The sequence below is a fragment of the Zalophus californianus genome, chromosome 10 (assembly GCF_009762305.2).
Source record: "Zalophus californianus isolate mZalCal1 chromosome 10, mZalCal1.pri.v2, whole genome shotgun sequence".
Lineage (NCBI taxonomy): Eukaryota > Metazoa > Chordata > Mammalia > Carnivora > Otariidae > Zalophus > Zalophus californianus.
Genome location: NC_045604.1, coordinates 44715882 through 44737811, shown reverse-complemented (window position 1 = coordinate 44737811; position 21930 = coordinate 44715882). Strand labels below are relative to the sequence as shown.

At 41.6% G+C, this 21930-nt stretch overlaps 1 protein-coding gene across 1 annotated transcript in view; it reads left to right on the top strand.

Moving 5' to 3' along the window:
• COLGALT2 (collagen beta(1-O)galactosyltransferase 2) overlaps nt 1–21930 on the top strand; it is a 106389-nt gene that overhangs the window by 60325 nt on the left and 24134 nt on the right. Inside the window, exons 3-6 of the mRNA XM_027613716.2 lie at nt 1180–1297; nt 3763–3897; nt 7813–8017; nt 13352–13471. Coding sequence (XP_027469517.1) covers nt 1180–1297; nt 3763–3897; nt 7813–8017; nt 13352–13471 — 578 coding nt within the window. The remainder of the gene's footprint in view (nt 1–1179; nt 1298–3762; nt 3898–7812; nt 8018–13351; nt 13472–21930) is intronic.

Below are 21930 nucleotides of genomic sequence, written 5' to 3'. Positions count from 1 at the left end.
TGGTAATTTTCTCTGTGCCCAAATCTTGACTAAATATATTATATGCCAAGGTCAGTGTGAAAAATGTTAGTGAAGGCATTTTGGGGGCAATATATTGAGAAAAACAGGACTCCACTGATTTTCACTGAAGCAATAATTAGAAAGACATCTTAGAGAGCCCCGGTTCAGGACATAGTTTTATTAATCTTATTTATATAATTATATTTTCATAATTATACAAGTATATATAGGTACTGTTAACACAGCTAGAAGAATTTGAAATGATGGCTCCTGAGACAGTATCAACACCCACACCAGCTGGAAGCTTTCAGAAGGGTTCTCGAGGGTATGCCAACCCACTTGCTAATGTTGCCACGTGAGAGTCCGGCCCTGGCTGTTTCGTAGATGTTGATAGAGATTCCAATGACATTATGCATCCACTCCATGATCTCACTCTACCTGGGATAAATCAGTGTGTTAGGCTCTGTGGAATCCTTTACTGATACTTGATCAAGTGAATTTAACCTTTGGTTTTTTTCCTGGGAAACTCATATTTTTATGCTGCAAAATTTTTAAATTTATTTGATGGCAGAATATATTTTTTAAAGGTTTTATTTATTTATTTGAGAGAGAGAATGAGAGAGAGAGCAGGAGAGGGGGGAAGGTCAGAGGGAGAAGCAGACTCCCCACTGAGCAGGGAGCCCGAAGCGGGACTCGATCCTGGGACTCCAGGATCATGACCTGAGCCGAAGGCAGTCGCTTAACCAACTGAGCCACCCAGGCGCCCCTGATGGCAGAGTATATTAAAAAGTGCTTAGGAACATGAACTTTGGGGATTTAAATTCTAACTGTGCCGCTTATTAACGTGTAGCATTAGGCAAATGACTTAACCACTCTGCACCAATTTCCTCATCTGTGAAATGGAGAATATTAACCTTGTAAGGACTCCATAGGTTCTTCTTAGAAGCCACTGAAATATTTCATTTAAGGATTCTTGTGTACTGTAAGCCACGTTACTTAATCTCTGCTTCCTTATCTGTAATATGAGGAAGATGATAACAATAATAGTACCCACGCCCTAGGGTTGTTGGAAGTTGAAATGAGTTAGTGCATATAAACATTTAGGACAGAGCCTGGAATATATAGGCACTCAATAATTATAAGCTATTATTGTTATTATTACTATTATTATTATTTTAGATCTTACCCTGATGAAATTGGACCAAAGCATTGGCCAGGCTCCCGTTTTGCCCATGTGATGAAACTACGGCAGGCGGCCCTTCGAACTGCGAGGGAAAAATGGTCAGACTATATTCTGGTAAAAAAAAGATGTTTGATTTCTTGACAACTGTTATCTAGAATGTGTCCAAATCAACTGTCCAAAACTTAAGACTGTGGGAGCTATTAAAAAACCCTTTTGTTTGAGAACCAGCTCCCCCACCACTTTTTCTATGTGGGGCTTGAACTCACAACCCTGAGATCAACACCTGTCAAGACCTGAGCTGAGATCAAGAGTTGGAGTCTTCAAAAAAAAACAAAAAAAACAAAAACAAAAACAAAAAAACAGTTGGAGACTTAATGACTGAGCCACCAAGGAGCCTCTCCTCTACTTTTTAATAAACACACAAGGAAAAACTTGGGGAACTTAATATTGGGGTACCTGGATTTCATCTCAAACCACTCTTGACATGCATTTTCAGTGAGCAAGTGAATAAACTCCTGGATTATTTGATCTCTTTCATGTAATAAGGATAAGAAATCTGAATCCTTTCAGTTCATAGGGAATGCACGGGAAGTTTCTTTTTTGTTTTTTTAAAGATTTATTCATTTATTTTAGAGAAAGGAGGGGCAAAGGGAGAGAATCTTCAAGCAGACTCCCCACTGAGCATGGAACCCAATGAGGGGCTCAGTCTCACAACCCATGAGATCATGACCTGAGCCAAAACCAAGAGTCAGAGGCTTAGCTGACTGAGCCACCCAGGCGCATGCCCCCTTTTTTTAAAGATTTATTAGGGAAGATTCTTAATAACTCTTTAGAAATTTTTTTCAGATATAAGAAAATAATTATATAAAAAAGGATTCAAATTAACAGCTCTGAAACTCCATTCCCTTTTGTTCCTCAGTGATCTGGGGGACTGTCATCTCTCTTTTTTTTAAGAGACAATGGATTATTACTTAACAGTAAATAGCATGTCTACCAGCATGCTTGTGGCACTTCCCCTGACCCCCACTTCTCACACGGGTGATGTCATGGGCTGAGATGGATGCTCTGTATCCAGCGGTTTTGTATCACAGCTGAGGAACCCAGAGCTCAGGGAACGTACTGCTTTTATAGCAAGCAGTCAGCATACCTGCTCTTTCTCTGGAAAATATGTTACCTCATCTTTCAAGGTTACCAGCTTCACAAACAACCCTGAGAAATGGCCCAGTTAAAGGAGCAGTTGAGACCTTGCAGCCCTGGCAGGGGAATGGCATCTCTTGCTTGGCTTCTTGATTGCTCCTAATTATGCTAGGTTCTCATGGAGAATTTCTCTCTGTGGAGAGGTTCCATCACTTTTCTTAGAACTTTCAGAATGGTCCAGAAAAATGCTGGACTCAATGACTAGGAACCAGTGTTATCTTCTGTCCTTGTCCTCCAGGAACCTAACTTAATTGGAAAGGAGGACAGCTTCCTAGGCGGCAAGTTGCTACAGTCCGCATTTCCCTTCTGAAAGTTGACAGGCGCTTTTTTTCTTTGCAAGTTTATGGGAATCAAGTTCTCCATCTGTAGCTCCCAAAATCCATTTAATTCTTTTGGTGGGCATTTTCCAGTACAATCCTAGAAATAATACCAATAAAGCAAAGACAATATGGTTTCATTAGACTTGTCAATATCTGCTCTCCATCACTAAACTCTGATTCCTAAAAGGAATACTTTTGACCTACGGCCATCCCCAGCCCATAACCACGACAAAAATCAACCCAATAATTTATCTCATGCACCTGTCCAATACAAATAATTTCATATACGTTTTCAAGTTGATGATATTTAACATGATAAAGCTGTTTAAATGTCATTGAAGCATACAAATACTGAGTCCCAAATTTTTGGATAAACAGATTGACTATCATAAGAATGAAAGCTTCTGATTATTTATGTGTGTGTGGTAAAATATACATAACATAAAACCTACCATTTTAATTTTTTAAGTGTACAGTTCAGTGAGATTATTTATTTTATATAATACAATCTATTGTTAAACTATCCCTATACTTGAATCAGTGTTAACATGGACTTCTGCTAAGAGAGGGATAAGCTTCATGGGTTGATATAATGTATGTTCAACACAAATTCTACTTGTAACATTAAAATGGCATTGATAGATCTGTTTTGGGCCATTTTGGCATTACTATGGACAACCTAAATAAGTCTGTTCGTTTGTACCTAGGCTGGGCACTCAATGAGTGTTTTTGGATGATTCTTTAAGAGCTCTTGGGAGCTGTTAGTGGTTAATAACCACTAACCAAGGTGTGGCTTGGGTGCTGGTTGAGTGTGTACCCAGTATGGCAATATCGATTTATTGCTTGGTGCCTTATGCAGAGCTAGACATGTGGAAGTGAGTCTAAATGTATTTTGCCCAAATGAATGCCATCTGGCTTCAGCAAGTTTCAATAAGGAGAACATAAATAACTGGTTCCATGTCTCATGGGCAAGTTTCTGTGATCCTTCAGAAGTGCTGGGTTAGTCTTGAACCCAATACAGAAAAGTACTCTTTCACCCGACATTATCTTTTGTTTTCCTAGTTCATAGATGTCGACAACTTCCTGACTAATCCACAGACCCTCAATCTAATGATTGCAGAAAACAAAACCATTGTGGCACCCATGCTGGAGTCTCGGGGCCTGTACTCTAATTTCTGGTGCGGAATCACACCTCAGGCAAGTCTTCTGGCTGATGGATTAAGGCTATGGGTTTTAACAAGGCAGCCCTTATGTCAGCCATGGCCCCATTCACCTTTTTCCTTACTTCCTCCCTTGAAATGTGCGTGTCATGGTGTTACAGGAGTAAGCATGTTCAGGAAAGGAGAAAAATCCATATCTAATGCATAATCCAATGAGTTCTTTTATATTAATGAATTATGAAGAAAATATTCTAGTGAGCTTAGCCTTAGAAGCTTTAACTTAACCAATAAAGCTTACTGATATTTGTATTTTGTTCCTCTCTGATTCTGAGATTTTTTTTAAAAAAAGGACTTTTTGGTATTAAAACATAAGAACACTATAGAAAAATTTGGAAATGGAAAAAAGTAAAAAGAAAAAATTATGTGACTCCCCACGACTCTAACATCATGGATAACAGCATGTTGTTAGTAACTATATCATCAAGTGGCTATAATGCAAATTACTTACCTTTTTCTTAGTTTAAAATTATTCAAGTTGCTTGCAACTTTTAACTATTATAATGCCCATGATGGTTAATGTACATTTTTCTGTATTTAATATTATGACCTTAGGATAGCTTCTTAGAAGTAGAATTACTGAGTCAAAGAGTATACATATTTTAATGACCTTTGATATATGTTGCCAAATTTATTTCCAAAGACATCTAATAATCAGAGCTGCTATGGTAGCTGGCTCTTACAAAATTCAAGTGAAAAACAAAATTTTAAATTTCCATCATCTCTTTTCCGTTGTAAAAATCTTCGAAGTCTAGAACTCTGTTACAGTGAATACTTCTGGCTGATTGTATTTTTAATTCTCCAGCTAATAAATTAGATAAATTAAAGAGATAAACTGATCAGTGTAGTATCAATATGGAATAAAGCTGTGCTAAGGGGAAAAAATGTCTCATGCTCAAAGGTCTAAATTTTGAGTCCCTCTTTTATATTTGGTTTTGTTTTGGATGCAGAATGAGTCCAGTGGTGTGCTGATAAATGTTTAATAACTGGCTCTCCATGGGGGGAAAAACCCTGATTGGTCTCATTTGCCAGCTTTAATAGTGTAGGTACTCTCGCCATGTAAACAACTTAAATGCTGTCGAACTGAGGGAAAGTTGAGTAATTGCAGTGTAGCCACTTGGTGATATAATGACAAAAAATATACAAAGCTACCGTCTGTGGTATTTTAGAATGGTGGGAATTAACATGATTTTTTTTAACAGATTTTAAGCTACCAAAATGTCAACTGGCTTGCAAAATTTCTGAAAATTTAACAAACAGTAGCTTTAGCACACTGCTGGATGAGCCATTCCTCTTTGGTTACAATTTTTTTCCTGCAGTTCTGAGAGATCTTGAATGCATGTTATCCACCTCTCTTTTAAGGAGACATTAAGTTCATATTTACAAAAGACATTCAGTTCCTTGGGGAGAGAATGTTTTATTAAGTTCATTTAAATTCATACACTCTCAGTTAGTAATCTGCAGTGTTTCAGATGATAGAATCCACTCGAGGGCTGTTTTTAATGAGTTATGCGTTGACATCAGGAAAAAGGCTGGATTACCCTAGTAACTACAGCCTCTAGGTTTTTATTATCTCCTTATTTGCTTCAGTCATTAAAAGCAAACAGGAGAAATGTGCTCACTTATTTTGCACAGTAAAATAGAGAGCAACTTAGGGGCAATTCTAATTTTTTCTATCTTTTTTTTTGGCTTTCTACCATTCTTAGTCAGGCTTCTGCTAGGGTAGGAACAGAAACAGCCAATGACTTCATAAACTAAAAGCAGGCCCTGGTTTCCAGAGACTTTAAACACATCCAAAACAAAATGACCCTGGTGTTGTCTGGCCAAGAACAGGAATTATTTATTATCAACAACATTCATTTTTTTTTTTGTCAAAAAAGATCCATCTGTCATCTGCCTGTCTGCAGAAGGCATATTCATTCTCTCTCTCTCTCTCTCTCTCCCTCTTTCTCTCTCATTTTCTCACCTTCCTTCTGCTCACCCTCAGGATATTCAATGATTCATCATCATGAGTTTTGCAAACTTCTCATTCTGAGAATATTGTTCCTAAGTAGTCTAGAACTTTGTATTTGACATGCGTTCTTAGGCAGTCCTTCAAAGAACCAGTGTTTCCTTTATCCCTTGGAAGAATGCTCATAAATTGAAGGATGTTAAGCAATCCTTGAGTGAAAGGGTAATAGAACACTGTAGCAATAATACTACCTCATATAATGAATTACAGTTGTCAAAGTATCTTCATAGACCTTATCACATGTGATCCATTCTACAATCCCATGAGATAGACGCATCAGCTGTTATCCCATTTTTCAGGAGAAGAAAGTCAGCTTAAAGCCGTTAAGCATGGGCTGAGATCAAACAGTTAAAGGAAGGTTAAGATGACTCTAACACTCACATCTTTTAAGTTCTTAATTTGTGATCCTTCTACGTTATTACACGGTCAGTGTTAGGGTGAGCTCAGCCAGAACACCTACCTGGGCCCTGAAGGAAGTGTCAGAGAAATAGAAGAGGCTGCAGTGCCTAATGTGTGGTCACTGACATCACAACATAAAATGTGACCATAAAATAAGGTGACTGATCAATAAACATGGGAGAAGTTCTCTGTCCACTGAGTATTCTGCCCTTCAGGGTGCTGGCTCACACCCATTCCATGAGCCTGCTGTCACCTAGAACATTTTTGGAAATGCATTTCAAAGCTTCCACATACATTTAACATCTTCATACATACATCATGCATCTTCTTTTCTGGAACAGATTTGAGCTTTGGCAGTAGTCAGGTTATAATTGGTGCCCCTGGAGTGTAAGCTCCAGTGGATTCCATACTTCGTGAGGGCTAAGGCTGGGGATGCTTATTTACTGCTGAGTCTCCAGCATCTAAACACAGTGCCTGGGATATAGCAAGCACTCAGTAGATGTTTTTTGAATGAACAGTTAAGTTTGGGGGCAGGGGGAAGCTGGGTTATTCCAAACCAGTGTGTTCAAAACCACAGAGTAAGGAGGTTGGTTGTCCTGTGTGCTCATCCAGAAAGAACTTTCTAAAGGAGAATCCCCAAAAGAGTGTGGAGCAGTGGGGGCACCTTCACCAGAATATTGAATAAGTAGCTGCACTGAAGGACCCTCTTTGTATGTTTAAGTACTACAGATTTCATTAAAAATATTAGCCAGATAATGTAGTAATTTTAGTATTAGCCAGTATATTTTTATGCTTTCTTAGTGCTAGGCACTATTCTAAGCATTTTTCAGATTTTACCTTACCTAATTTTTTCACGCAACCCCATGGAGTAGACCGTGCCGTCATTCCTGGTTTACAGATGAGGGAATAGGCACAGCAAAGTTGAGTCACCTGACAGGTACTTCCAGACAATTAGTTGCTGAGATAGAATTTGAATTTGGGCAGCCAGACACCAGAACCTGTGCTTTTAACTTCTCTGCTTCACCACCTCTTAATACTTTTCTTCACATTCAATCACACATCAATATAAAATATACTTTTATGAGATCATTAAACCCAGAGATAGGCTGAAACCAAAATTATTTCTTATTTTATTTTATTTTATTATGTTATGTTAGTCACCATACAGTACATCATTAGTTTTTGATGTAGTGTTCCATGATTCATTGTTTGCGTATAATACCCAGTGCTCCATGCAATACACGCCCTCCTTAATACTAAAATTATTTGTGATAACAGGACCCTTTAAGTGTTATTTTTCTATGCAAATAGCATTTCTTGAGCTCTGCTGGAAATTCTTAGACCAAGATAAGAATAGCGGAAGTGACTTTGCTTGGGGACTTCTCCTCAACTGGCGGTGGCTTAGAAGGAGGGAGCCTAGCCCAAGACTGGGAAGGATAAAGGCCTCAGATCAGAGAACAAAGCCCACCTATTTCTCTTTTCCAGGGCTTCTATAAACGCACCCCAGACTACCTTCAGATCAGAGAATGGAAGCGGATGGGCTGCTTTCCCGTTCCCATGGTTCACTCCACCTTCCTAATTGACCTCAGGAAGGAGGCCTCTGACAAGCTGATGTTCTATCCCCCGCACCAGGACTATACCTGGACCTTTGATGACATCATCGTCTTTGCCTTCTCCAGCAGGCAAGCAGGTACTGGTTGTGTTCAGTTGTCCTGTCACCATGGAAACACTGCAAATAACCAGGTCCTCTGTTTTGTGCATCTTCGTATAAAACAGACCTATATAAACCTGTTCTTTCAGGTAGTATTAGAGACAATTGTTTGCAATTCAGGACCCTCTGTTTCTGTCCCTGTGAACATCAATGACCCAGAGCCAGGGCTGGCCCCTCCTCAGAAATCCACTCTCCATTTTTTGAGTGCTGGGGAGACCGTGCAGGTGGTAGCCGCCATGAGCAGGTGATTGCTTCTCTGTGGTGCTGCTGCATCATTTTGTTCACTATAGGAATTTTTTATTAATGGGAAACTGTGACAGAAGCCCAAAACAACATTGGCAAAGACCCCAGACTTTAAAAATAGAAGTTTATCTCTTCTTAAAAAAGTCTGAGCTGGCAGAGTGACACTGTTCCCCAAAGTTTTCAGAGCCCCTGGCTCCTTCTCTGTTGCTTCCTCATCCTCCATGAGTATTGTCCCTAATTGGATGACCCAAGACATCTCATCAGTATGGATGCATTCTAGCCAATGAGTAAATGCTGGAGAGGGAAGGGCACTCCTTCATTTTAGGACTTGAACATGTCACTTCCATGCATATCCCCTTAGCCAGAATTTAGTCACAGGTCAACTCGTAGCTGGAAGCAGGGCTCAAAATGTGCTCTTTATTCTCTGCAGTCTAGAGCCCCAGTTCTCTTACTCTAAAGGAGGAGGGGACAGATCTAGGGAGGCAACCAGCAGTCTCTGCCACAGTCCCCATGCAAGGAAAGGCAGAGCCAGAGCCTTTCAAGAACCACTGGGAAGTGTTTCCGGTGGGGCCCGTAGGCTTTTTGAGGAAGACGAGTCAGTAGGAGGGTAAGTGATTTCTCTTGTGTCACCTTGCACATGCCATCAGGGAGGCTTTCATTCACTATGGCAACTCAGCAGGAAGATACATGACATTCCTAAAGCAAAGCTGTATTCTCAAGATCATTCAGACCTTCCTGAGAGAAGTCAGGTCCCATTATCCATGAGCCAGAAACATGTCATTTCACCACTAGCAAAAGTGAGCTCAGAAACCAGGCACATGGTGAATAAACTCATGTGGCCGTATACATAGTGGAGCTGAGACCAGGCAGCTGAGGCAAGTTGCTGGCAGGTGAGAATGTTAATACAAACTCAAGGTACAGCTCACACAGCAGGCCATCTCTAAAGCCATTGGTGTCCCACTCATCAGTTGTAGACTTGGTAGGAATGAGAATATTTGGTGGAAATATGGAAGGCTGATTATTTTTCCTTGCTGCTAGAGCCATTTAGACCCTTGGGCCAGGTGTAGGCATTCTTGAGCCCCATGTCAGGGCAAAAGCAGGGTTCCTATCCTCATCTGGATTGGGAGTTTCTTTTAACTCGGTCTGTGATTTGCTCTGACTTCTCCAGGATGAGAAGCAGACTCGGGACCTTGTCATTCCTTTGGGTCGTGCCAGTCCCTTTGCTTCCGAGCCTGCAGTAAGGATGTTCCAAGAAAGTGAACTATTCACAATTATGGTAATTGTCCTTGCCTAACAGAGTCCTCTCTGATAGTCAGTGCATAAGGTATTATTGTGACCCATGCACTCAATTATTAGAATATATTTTTTTAAACGAAGAACTGGATTTGGGGCTGGAAGAGTGACACAGGCTGGATAGGAATTTTTCAGCTCTGTCCTTTCCTTGGCCTGTTCACTCAGACTTCATTTTTTATGGGTCAGACTCCCATAGGCTTTCCCAGGACATTGCAAACAGACGGATAGGCCCAAAGCTGTTTGGTGATTCAACTGGGGAGAGAAGAGGTAGAAAAGAAAGGAGAGGGAATCAATATTCTAGGCCTTGCCTTCCTGCCTGGCATCGTGTTAGGTTCCGTGTTACTTGGAGAGATAAGGTCTTTGCATGTGGAAATGTGAGTAGTAGTTGTGAAGCAGGGAAAGCTGAGGGTCACACCGGTGGTATAAACCATGCACCCATCAGGGGGCAAGCAGGAAAGAATCACTGTCATTTGGGGAAAATGAAAGAGCTTTTCTAAGAGCCCTGTGGCTCCAAGGTGGCACTTGAACTTCTCTTGAAGTATTTCCAGGAGAGACAAGAATGAGCCTGGGAGCCCTGTGCAGCCCATGGAAGATTTGGAGATCCAAAGCAAAGCATTCCCCTTCTCCCTTGATGAAAGATGATTTGCGTTCTCTTGTTCTCACTCTGTGAATCTCCCTAGCTGTGTTTCCTCCACTGAAGCATCATTTGTTAAATGTCCAACAGGCAATTAAGGGTCTGCAGATACCCGGCAGGACCGTCTCACCGCAGACCTTGATCCTTAACCTTTCACCTCGGACTCCAGTCATTGCCACATGAGGGTTGATGAGTGAGAGGGGCAATCCAAGTGTGCTGGCGCACTGGGGTGTGGCTGCTGAGCTAGCCCCCGAGGAGAACACAGGGTCATAGGCGAGTCTCTGAGGCTATAATGAAGCCAAGGTCAGGAGTTCACTTCCCATTGTGGCCAGGGGTGTCGGCTCTGTATCCACAGGAGCCATCTCTGGCGCCGGCCAGTCATCTTCCGAATGTCTGCTGTTGAGTCAAAAAAGGCAAGCAATGTGGGTGACGGGCAGGCAGATCTGCCTCCTACATGGCACTGGTAGTAATCAAAGTGCCTCCCATGTGTGAGAATGGCAACTCCGAGTTATTACTGGTTCTGAGACTTGGCTTTGGAACCCTGGGCAGATAAGAAAATACTTGGCTTTGGCTCTTTAGGGACAAAGGTTTCATGCTAATGACTTACTGTGTGACCTTGGACAAGTCCTAGCCCTCCTGAATCTGATTTGTCATCATCAAGGATAAAAATAAGCATATCAATTTGCCTTGTTAAGGTACTATGTGAGAACAAGGAAATGTCGGATATTTTCACAAGACAAGTACAGAGCTTTGAGGTATAGTTTCATTTACCAATCTTTTCCAAAGGGAAAGAAAACTGTTTTCTCCAGAAGTAGGTTTCATTGAGAGTACCAGTTTCCTTTATAGATTTTAACTAATGATCAACACATTTCCTTTTAAAATGTTTATGTTTTTAACAAATTATCCATGTACGTAGTTGAAAGAGTTCAAAGAGTCCTCCAAGATTTATTATAAAATTAGAAGTCCCCTACACATCACCCCCTTGTACCTCATTTCCCTCTTCTAGAAGACAAACACTTTTAACTCTAACAGATGATGGTAGACGTGTAATATTATATCCGTGCTTCTAAATAATATGCTCGTGTTGCTACTTCTTGATTCTCTGGTTTTGCTTGAGGCATTATCTATTGAGTGTCCACTGCGGAAGATGAGGAGTTAGCTCTCTCCCCTCCCTTTGCTCCGTCAGTGCAAACACGGTCTTCCCAATACCCTGCCCTCTTGATAGAATTACATGGTGATTTAAGATAGATCATGGCCAGTGCTTTTGTTGTTCGAGTTATACGAACCTAATTCCAGGCTGAGCCACTTATAGACTATGGTTAGTTTGCTTTCCATATTCAACTTAAAAATGCCCCCCCTTTTTTTTTGCTTAGTTTTATTACTCCAAATACAATCTCAAACTAAGCCCTAGTTGTCTAAAACCTCTCTTAGAATAGTCCAATTTTTCAGATGTTCTTTTTGCACGTTTGTGAAGCTGTCTCTCCTGGAGCCTTCCGATGTACTTGCATCTGAGTGGTGCCACACCTATTGACCCCAAACCGGGATGCCCTTCTCCTCCCTCCCTCCCGCCCACATGGACACCCCTGTCAATTATGTCTCAGGTCTCCCTTGTTTTCTGTGATCCGCCCCCTCCTCTTCTCCTTCCCCTTACTCCTCCCCCTTCTCTTTCTCCTGCGTCATCCAGTCACTTTTTGAGAAAGTGCCATGGTAAGTAAATACTTATGACCTTGCATGTGTGAAAATGCCTTTCTTGTCCCTCCACACATGATGGACACTTTGGCTAAGTCTCATCTCCCCTTTTTACTGAAGCTTTGGAAAGGTGAATGGTAAAATGATTTACCTAATTACGATCGAGAGGCAACTGAAACATGAAATCACTTTCCTTCCATTTTCTGATCGCATCATGACTTTGCAAGAGGCTACGTTTTGGTTCGAAGTTCTGCTGAAGGATCGTGTAGGCAAACAGCAGAGTTAGTGAGTTCACTTGGTCAAGCAAGAGAAGGGACAGCGCATGCTGGACCAGCCCTGGTTTGAGCCAGATTCAGCAAAAGGAGGATAAAGGCCCTTTTCTTTCCCCAGCTCTTCTCTGTTAATGCCGTGAGACAGCTTCACCTGATTTGGCAGGTGATAGAGCTGACTGGAGGAAATTTCATCTGCACAACATAGAGAAGTCACTCTGCAGGTAATTCTGTCTCTGGAAAGCATAGATGAGTACAGCAATTAACCAGTCAGAAGCTTGGACCCATGGACCAGTGCTTGGCAGACTCATCCTTTTCATTAGGATTAATTCATTAATCCTATAAATTAATCCCATTAATTTCATTAATCTTTTCTTTAGGTGGGACTGTCAATTGTTGGATCTCTATGAGACCATCTGATTCCTATAGTCCTAGCTGTCTGGTTAAACAGAGATGCTGTACAACTCTTGGAGTTAGCCATCTGGGGCCTGGAAACCCAGTGTTGAATTCAAGAGGACGGGGCATTTTTCTGGTATTGTCACACTGAAGGTTCTTACCAGGACTTGAAATGCAGACTCTTTTGTCCCTTTATGAATCTGTTATACAAGTTTCACGTCTGTTGCTTGACTCCAAATTCATGCCTGCTAAGAGAAGAAATAAAACCATGGAGAGCCATGGAGAATTCTAAATTTCCTTTGTTTTTTGTTCTCCCTATGCCTAGATTTAGCTTTAATAATCTGTCAGCCTCACAGGATTTTCCTGTTTGCTTTCATATCAAATGTGCATTTTATTCCTCATTTTCTTGTTATTTCCTGTAGGCGGATTACAGTGTTCCACTCTGTTCTCTGGAATGGGAATTCCTTGCCTCCTTTTGATTCCTTCAAGCCTTTAGTGTTCATTTCAGACCACGAGTATGCTTTTTCTTTGGAAAGAAAAAAAATCAATTTCCTCTGAGCTGAAGAATGGCCCACGGTTTTTATTAGCCCCCAACGCTGTGTTAAATTTTCTTAATAAAGAGCATTTTTGAGGTCTACAGACAGCGTCTGAAACAACTACTGTTCGGTTTCAGTGCCAAACTCAGCTTCAGCCACGGTCCAAGCATTTTTTTTTTCCCTTAGTTGTCTATAGGGAACCAAGAACTATGTTTTCTGATTGGTTGCTTTTGTTGCTCTCTTGGGTCCTCAGGCATCCAGATGTACCTCTGCAACCGAGAGCACTATGGCTACCTGCCCATCCCCCTGAAGCCCCATCAGACCCTGCAGGAGGACATCGAGAACCTCATCCATGTGCAGATAGAAGCGATGAGTGAGTGATCCCGGAGCCTCTAGTTCCCTTGCCACCGTGACCATACCAGCCACTCCTCCCCTCTCCCAGGACTGAGATCTCACAGCCACCGGTCTGCCTTGGCTGAAACATTCATTTGTTCATTCATTCTTAAACTTCTCCTATGCGACATACCAATATGGCAAGGTCTGCCCTTAGGGAGCTTCCGATCCAGGTGCCGAAGCTGGATACACAGTAAATACATCTCACATAAGGTCATAAGGGCTAGAATGGTGTTTTGTGGTGTGGACTTAAACTCTAAACTTTTACTGCTTTCTAATTATATGATTTTCGTAAAGCAGTCTAACCTTAGTTGTGAAATGGAGATAAAACCTTAGGGCTGGGGGCAAATTCTCCATGATATATATCAGAAGTCCAATAACAATAATTATGATTTCAACTTAATAATAACTTATCATGTAACAGATACTAGGCTAAGCATTTTTTGTCCATAGTCTCATTAATCCTTACAACACTCAATGAAAGGGTTTTTATTATCCCCATATCACAGATGAAGAAGTGCAGTGTCAGCAACTTGCCCTAGATCACTTTGCTAAACAAATGACAGCTTGGGACTTGAACCAGTCTTGCAATCTGCAAAGCTCATGTCCTTAAACACGGCATCCTTATTGCCTCTGTGTCTAGCATGAAGTCAGAATTGGTAAATGCTCAATAATTGGTCACCATACTAATTATGGTGTATAATGTGCAGTGGTGGCTAAAGGAGAAGGTAATGGATAAACCCTGCCCAAGGAAGGATGTTGGAAATGGCTTCCCAAAGGACGAAATATTTACACTTCATTTTCACGCAGCATCTGAGAAATTCTGTTATTTGTCACGGGAGTGTAGGATGTGTGTGTGGGGGGCAGTGGGGATGACTGGGGAGGCACAGCAGGAAGTGAGGCTGGAAAGTGGGCAGGAGCCCAGCCAGAAGGACCTCTGATGTATATAAGAAGGTGTTTGGACTTTTTCTGAAAGGAGAGGGAACTCTTAAAGAGATTTTTAGCAGAGAAATGTCTGATTGAAATCTGGATTTAGACGGTTTCTCTCACGGTAAGAGAAGTATGGCTGGAGTAGGGTGGGGCAGGGGATGGTTGGGCTCAGGCCAGAGGTGAAGAGGACATTTTGGACATTACATGGTAAACTAGGCAAGAGATGGTGAGGATCCGAGCTAGGGCAGGACCAGGGAGAATGGAGAGGAAGGAAGAGATTAAGAGAAACTCGTGACATAGGCTTGAAGGGACTCAGCCAAGAATCTGTGGCTGAACAAAAGGGAAGCAGAGAAAAACTTCTAAGTTCTGACTTGAGTGCTTTGGAATCACTGTAGGAGCTTTAAATGGTATAGAGCACTCAGAATAAAGGGGACGTTTGCAAGGAAAAGTCATGAGTTCATTTTTAGACCCACTGAATTGCCTGCGAATATCTATTTCTTGCTCCCCACCTTCAGACAGTAAATGCCTTGTTCATCATATTTGTCTCAAAGTATAGTCCTTTGCCTGTCACCTAGTAGGCACCCAGTAAATATTTGTTGAATAATTGAATGAATAAATGAGTGAATTGAGTTTAGGTTGAAATGTCTAGTGAAGAGATGGAGAGATGAATCTATCAAGCCTAAAGATGTTGAGTTGAGATTCCATCAACAAGATAATGTGACATCCCAGAATTTCAATAAAACAGGAGTGTGAGATGTGGAAGGAACTTCAATTAAGATAAAGACTGGAGATCCAATGGGTTTTTCAGCTAATGCCCATAACAAGGATGGTTTCAAAAAGGCTGAATCAGAATTCAAAGTGTTTGAGAAGTAACTAAGAAGCAAGGAAATAGAGAAAAAGGAGAGTTTTTTTTTTTTTTTAAAGAAACATGGTTGGGACCCGATAGTAAGAAAGACAATAATAATTTAAAAGATTCATCTGAAGATTCCTTTAAATAGCAGGCTCTCCTACTGTATTTATATAAGCTTCTTTTTGCAAACTATCAGTCAGCTCAATATACCCGGAGCATATCAGTGGTGCTGAGTAAAGTACGTCCACAGACTATACTTGGGATGAGGAGAGGAGCACTCCTACCATCACAAGCTTTGCATGCTGATGTGCATGATAGTTTGTAAGCCATCCAATCTTTCCTCATCTCAGTGTCCCTGGGTTTGAAAAAAGCAACAAGAGATACTATTGCTCTCTAAGTATATAGAGAATAATAGGGATAATGAACAAAAATTCCAGCCTTCCATGGAGGGGGGGATGAGAATTGAATAGGGAGCTGGTTCATTGTGACAGTATTTCTTGAACCAGCCCTTAGGAATTTCTTTTGTGAATTTCTTTAATACATACTGTTTCTGCCTATTGTCTATGTTCTAGACAAGGGCAGTATCTTACTGCCTTTTATCCCAAGCACCTAGGACAGTGCATGATATATGGTTGCTACCAAACAAATAGTTGCTGAATGTATGACAAAACAAGTGAAAGAATGAGTAAGGGAAAACATGAAAACTGTATTGCAAAGAGCACTGAACCTGAATCCAAAATAATGAATTTCAACCCAAGCTCTGTCACTTAGGAAGGGGGAATTCACCTCTTGGAGCTTTAGTTCCTTTATCTGTGGAGTAAGGATAATAGCACTTATTTTGCAGGGATAGGAGAGGCAAATAAAATAATGGACATCAACTCCATAAAATATTGAAGGATTGTGGTTATTAGGACTCAGTTTGACCCTTGGTAATGTGCGTCCCCTTATCACCCCTGTTTCATTGCCATCAGACTTGACTCCAAGTAGATGGCAGCTCAGAGAGGGATGGTGAGAACCTTGCCTTCTCTTGTTTCCCCACATAGAACGGAGAGCACAGAAGCTTCCCTGTACATAGAAGCACACACATTGTCAATAAAGTTTTTAATTATTATAAATTACAATCATGCACAACACCATGCGATGTAAGTAGAATTCATCTGAAAAGAACCTATAATTTATAGCTGTCATTATTGATCTCCCAATGCATACCAAGTCTAATGTTAGGTACTTTATATACGCCATTTTATTATTCCATTTACCTTCTTTAGTTATAATTTTGTTAAAATTTCAGATTCTGAATTTTAAAAAATAGAACATAATTGGAGTAAGAAAAATGATTAGAAAAATAAACCTTTGAGGGTAATAATGCAGAAATACAGACTGGAGGCCACTGTAGGATTAAGAAAAGGATAATCATGAAATCATATCTGTCAAGTGTCCTCAGGAAAGATAAGCCAGATATTAAAACATTTGGCACAGCATCTGGAATCTGGCTGCTATTAGACTATCCCAATTGCAGCATTAGAACAAGAATTATATCTATGTACAAACATTGAATGCCTTCCTACAATCTATGAGTCACTCTATGAAGGATTCAAAACATTTTACAACCAATTCTCTGTTTTGGGTTTATCTATTTAACTGGAGACACAGGACAACCATTAAAAGATGCCAATAGTTCAGTACAGTGCTTTGTAAGAGGAGCACATATAAGAGCAGTTGGAGTTTGGAATTGGGAGAAATTGCTGTGGGCAGGTGTGTTCTAGGAGAGTCCACCAAGCCCTGGTGGTTCTCAAGCTGGGCTTTGCTAGAAGTTTAAACAGAAGGAGTGATACAGTGAGGGCACTATAGGCAGAGGAAACAGACTGAGCAAAGATATCATCCAAAAAGCATTCTCACCCTGGAAGAGAGTTGGCTTTGAATAGTAGAAGTAAATAAAATTTGAGGGTTAGGGTGGCTTAATTGTTGTGGCCCTTGAATTGCCCAGCTAAGGCAGAATGCCCACCCTGAAAGCAGTAAGGAAGCAAGGAAAATTTTAGAAGAGAGAGTCAGGCTGTTAAGTACTGATTAAACACTTACTATATTCCATGGATCGTTCAAGATGCTGGAGATAAAACAGTGAGCGAAATCAGCAGGAGCTTCACCCTCAAGGAATTTATATTCCAACACAGAGAGATAGACAATCTACTGAGGGAACAGCCACATGAATACTTGGGGGAAGAGTGTTCCAAGTAGAAAGACCTACAGGGGTGCCTGGGTGGCTCAGTCGGTTAAGTGTCTGACTCTTGATCTAAGCTCAGGTCTTGATCTCAGGGTCATGAGTTCAAGCCCTGCATTGGGCTCCACACTGGGCAGGGAGCCTACTTAAAACATAACAAAACAAAACAAAACAACAACAACAACAAAAAACCCCAAAAAACTACAAAGGTTGTTAGGAGAAACTGTGATGATCCACGAACAGCAGGCCAATGTGGTCAGAGTACAGAGGAGTTGAGTAGAAGGAGTTGAGGTCGTGAAGGAAGATGTGTCCGGATCAAGCAGAGCCTTGCGGCCACAGCAAAGAATTCAGATTTTATTTTAAGAGTAATGGGATAACATGTGGAGTGGGGTGGGGGGAGTGGCATGATGTGATGTATGCATTTAGAAAGATTACTCAGTCTGTGGTGTGGACATTTGAGTATAGGAGGAGCAGTTCCTCTCTCTTGGTGAGAGAAGATGGTGGTTGGGATGCAAGATGTAGCAGGGAGGTGATGAGAAGCCGATGGAGTTAGGATATATTTTGTTGGTAGAGCCAACAGGACTTACAGAGACCTGGATGCAGCCAACAAAGGAAAGGAAGGAATCCAGGTGACACCAGGATTTGGGCCTGGGATACCCTTTAATGAAATAGGAAAAGATTTGGGGAGGGAAGTTTTGGTCATGTAAGCTTATGATATTTTTAAAATATCTCAGTGAAGAAGTTAAGAGATATTTGGATATGAGTCTGGAGTTCAGGGACGATACTCCAGCTGGAGACAGACATTTGAAAGTCATCAGCATTAAAAGGACATTTGAAGTCATGGAACAGCGTGAACTTGTTTAGTAGAAGATCATAGAAAGAGAAGAGGGGAGGGAACAGAACAGATCCCTGGGGGAGACAAACAGCCAAGAAGCTGGAAGGAAAAATTGAGAAGTGTCTCAGGAAGGAGCCAGCTGTGGCTGAGAAGTCCAGTGACATGAAGATAGGGAATTTAACATTGGTTCTGTCAAGAGAAAGATCTGTGACGACCTTGACAAGAGCTACTACGGTGCAATAATGGGGACACAAGCCCACTGGAGTAGACCAAAGGGAGGCCCATGGGGAGATGAGAAAGTGGAAGCTTGTTGCGATGGGGATAGAGAAGTAGGGTGGTGGCTGAAAGGGAATGAGAGATCAAAGGAGAAGTTGTTTTGTGTTGTTTTTTAGCATATTCATATACTAACAAGATTTTAGCATTTTCATATACTGACAAGAAAGATTCAGTATATGAGGAGAACCAGATGATGTAGAAGAGAAGGAGGCAGTTGTGAGGCTGAAGTCCTTGAGAAAACAAGAGGCGTTGTAACCTAAGACAGTATTGGAGAAGTTGTCCGAGGTGGGAACAGAGAGGCTTCTTCCCCCCCACCGAGCAGATGGGAATGCAGAATGTGTAGGTACAGATGCAGCTGGGTTTGTGGACTTGAGGTGGAAGGAAAAGGCAGGTCTACTTTGACTATTTTTTTTTATGAGGTATGTAGTCCATCAGCTTGAGAGAGATGCTGGAGGTGTCAGGAAAGAGGACAAGGCATAAAACAGATTGCTCGGAGAGTGGGAAAGTAAATTTACTATGGAAGCATAACTGCATCATTTGGCAGTGTCGAGTGCCAAAGTGACATCTGTGGTTGTAATTTTAAAGTGATTCAGTCAACACAATTGTGTGAATTTCTCTTGCAGTATTCTTGGGGCTAAGTGGATAATCAACTTTAAGCAGGATTGGGATTTTACCAAGCAAGATCAGTGGAAGCAGATCAAGAGTCTTTACAGGGGGGTGGTTAGAGTGCTAGCCCAAGAAATCTAGGTTCGGTACCAATGGACACAAGGACATGAAAGAGGTGATGGAGACAGACATGGTAGTGGGCCACTGAAAGAATGATTGTTAGTACAGGACCTAGAAGCCCCGTCGTCAGGTGGATCACCGTGTGGATGCTAAAGTTTTAAGAATGATGGCAGGAACAACGAGATTATGAGCCAAAGGCTGTCATCATCAGTGGCTGAGGGGGGCGTGGCTAGGGGGCAGAGGGTGCTAACATACACTTCAAAGAAGCTGGGGGTTTTGAGGGTTGAAAGGGAAACAGTTTGGGAGTGAATTGGAGGAGATAAGAAAAATCAGCTACTACCCTGACAGGTGAAAGAGAAGCAGTGTCCTCCAAGGAAAGCCAAATTTTAGTTAAAATACAAAGGTAAAGAGACATTCAGAGAAAGTAAGAGACTAAAAATGTCAAAGAGTTGATGAATTACAGACTGGAGTGTCAGAGAGCAGAGTGAGGAGCTGGGGTGGGGTGGGAGAAGGGGTGTAGCACCAGTTAAGGTGCACAGGCAGCACTCTGCCCATCATTCTACATGTATTTACTCACTTCATATGTTAGGAGCTGTACAAAAAATTTGAGAATGTGCTTTCTGTACAGAAAATTGGGGGATGGATGACAGGAGGCTAGATCTTGTCAAGGTGAAAGAAGTCAATGGGTTATATAAAAGGCATGAGGGGATTGGTCTTGCAGGTCAGGGCATGAGGTGATGGGAGATCTCACGTGCCCTTCTTGGTAACAACATTCTGGAGCCATAGAATGTCATGTAAAGATTATTAAGATTATTGGACATGAAGTCGGAAGGTCCAATAATATTACCAATCACTCACTATTGGATCTTGGCACCAATGACTCCCTATTTGACCTTGGGCAAGTCTACATCTGGGTAGGTCTCAATTTCTTCATCTATAAAAACAACCGAAAGATAAATGAAGACAAATGATGTCATGAATATGAAAGCACTTAACAAATTGCAAAGTGTTGAGTGTGACTGTTGTGGTCAAGACCAGCACTGTGCTTGAAGAAGAAGATTATTTTGACAATAGTGTGCATAACGAGTTAGAATGAAGCAAGACCAAGTGCATGAGAGTTTGAAAAATATTAAAACAGCCCAAGCATGGGGGCACCTGGGTGGCTCAGTCGGTTAAGCGTCTGACTCTTGATTTTGGCTCAGGTCATGATCTCAGGGTCATGAGATTGAGCCGAGCATTGGGCTCTGTGCTGAATGTGGAGCCTGCTTAAGATTCTCTCTCCCTCTCCCTCTGCCCCTCCCCACCAGCTCATGCCTCTCTCTCTTAAATTAATTAATTAATTAATAAAATTTAAAAAAAACCCTGCCCAATCATGGTGAGTGAGGATCTGAGCTAGGGTGGTGGCTACAGAAATCCAAGGAGTTCAGGACAACCTCAGGATTATGATTAAATGATTATGATTTAGTTAGGATTTAGTACAAGCATGATCTCTCAAATATTTTGGGGGGCATGACTGAGCTGGCGCATTGTGCACTGCTGGATAGTGTGTGCTCCAGTGTAGACTACAGATAAAGCAACAAGTGATGGTCACCCAGGAGCAACGACTTAGCTAACTGAGCTTCTGTGAATTCAGCCCAGTTGCCAAGACCAACTTGATGCCAATGGCTACGCTACCAAGGACCAGCTTTGGGGGCAGGCCGAGTGGGGGTAAAGGGTTCAGGAGTCAGACTTAGGTTCAAGTACCAGCTCGGTCAGCTCTGTGACCTTGGGCAAGTTGTTGAAGCCTTTGTTTCTTTATCTGTAAAAATGGAGACACTCATACTTATCCCATGGTACATGTCGTGAAAATTAAGTAACTGTGATTATGTATGTCAAGAGTGTAACCCAGAGTTCAGTGAATAATAAGATCTCTATCATAGTAGTTGTGATTATTATTCCTAGGTCTTGAAACTATCCAGTAGCCAGTAAAACATATTGTCTCAATGGGTGTGGCACAGTGAGGGGCTATGTCTAGGGAGGGATTCAATGAGGGGCTGATAAATTATGAACGATGGAGTCAGAAATGACCCCAACCAAAGCTGGGATATACCTGACCTTCAACTCTGATGAGGCAAAGACACATCCCTTCTCCTTGCACAGTAAATTTCTTAGGTCTAACTTGTATCATTCCCTGTCTTTCCCAGTGGCTTTGCTCTGTCCTTGGGGACAAAACCCAGACATATTTCTCATATTTTTGCTCAATGGTGGCTTTCAGAAGCCAGCTACTTGTGGCTTGTGGGGGACACTTGTCCTGTGATTGCAATGACTGCCCATGTTTGATGGAAGCAAAATGGCTAAAAGCAGTCTCTTTGGCTGAAATGTTAAAGCCACGCAGGCCATGTGAGTGCCAAACAGAGACCAACAGTGTGAAAAGGGGAACTCAAAATATAACCCCCTCCCAACTCCAAGACCCAAGGAGGGAGAGCCAGACAGCTCCTCAAACAACATTATAAACAAAAAGGAGTTTGTATGCTAAGTTTCTTTCTCTCAAAAGCCTAACTCTGTACCTGGTGGCTCTTCCATCAATATTTGTTGATTTAAAAAAAAAATTAATGAGGAGTGGGG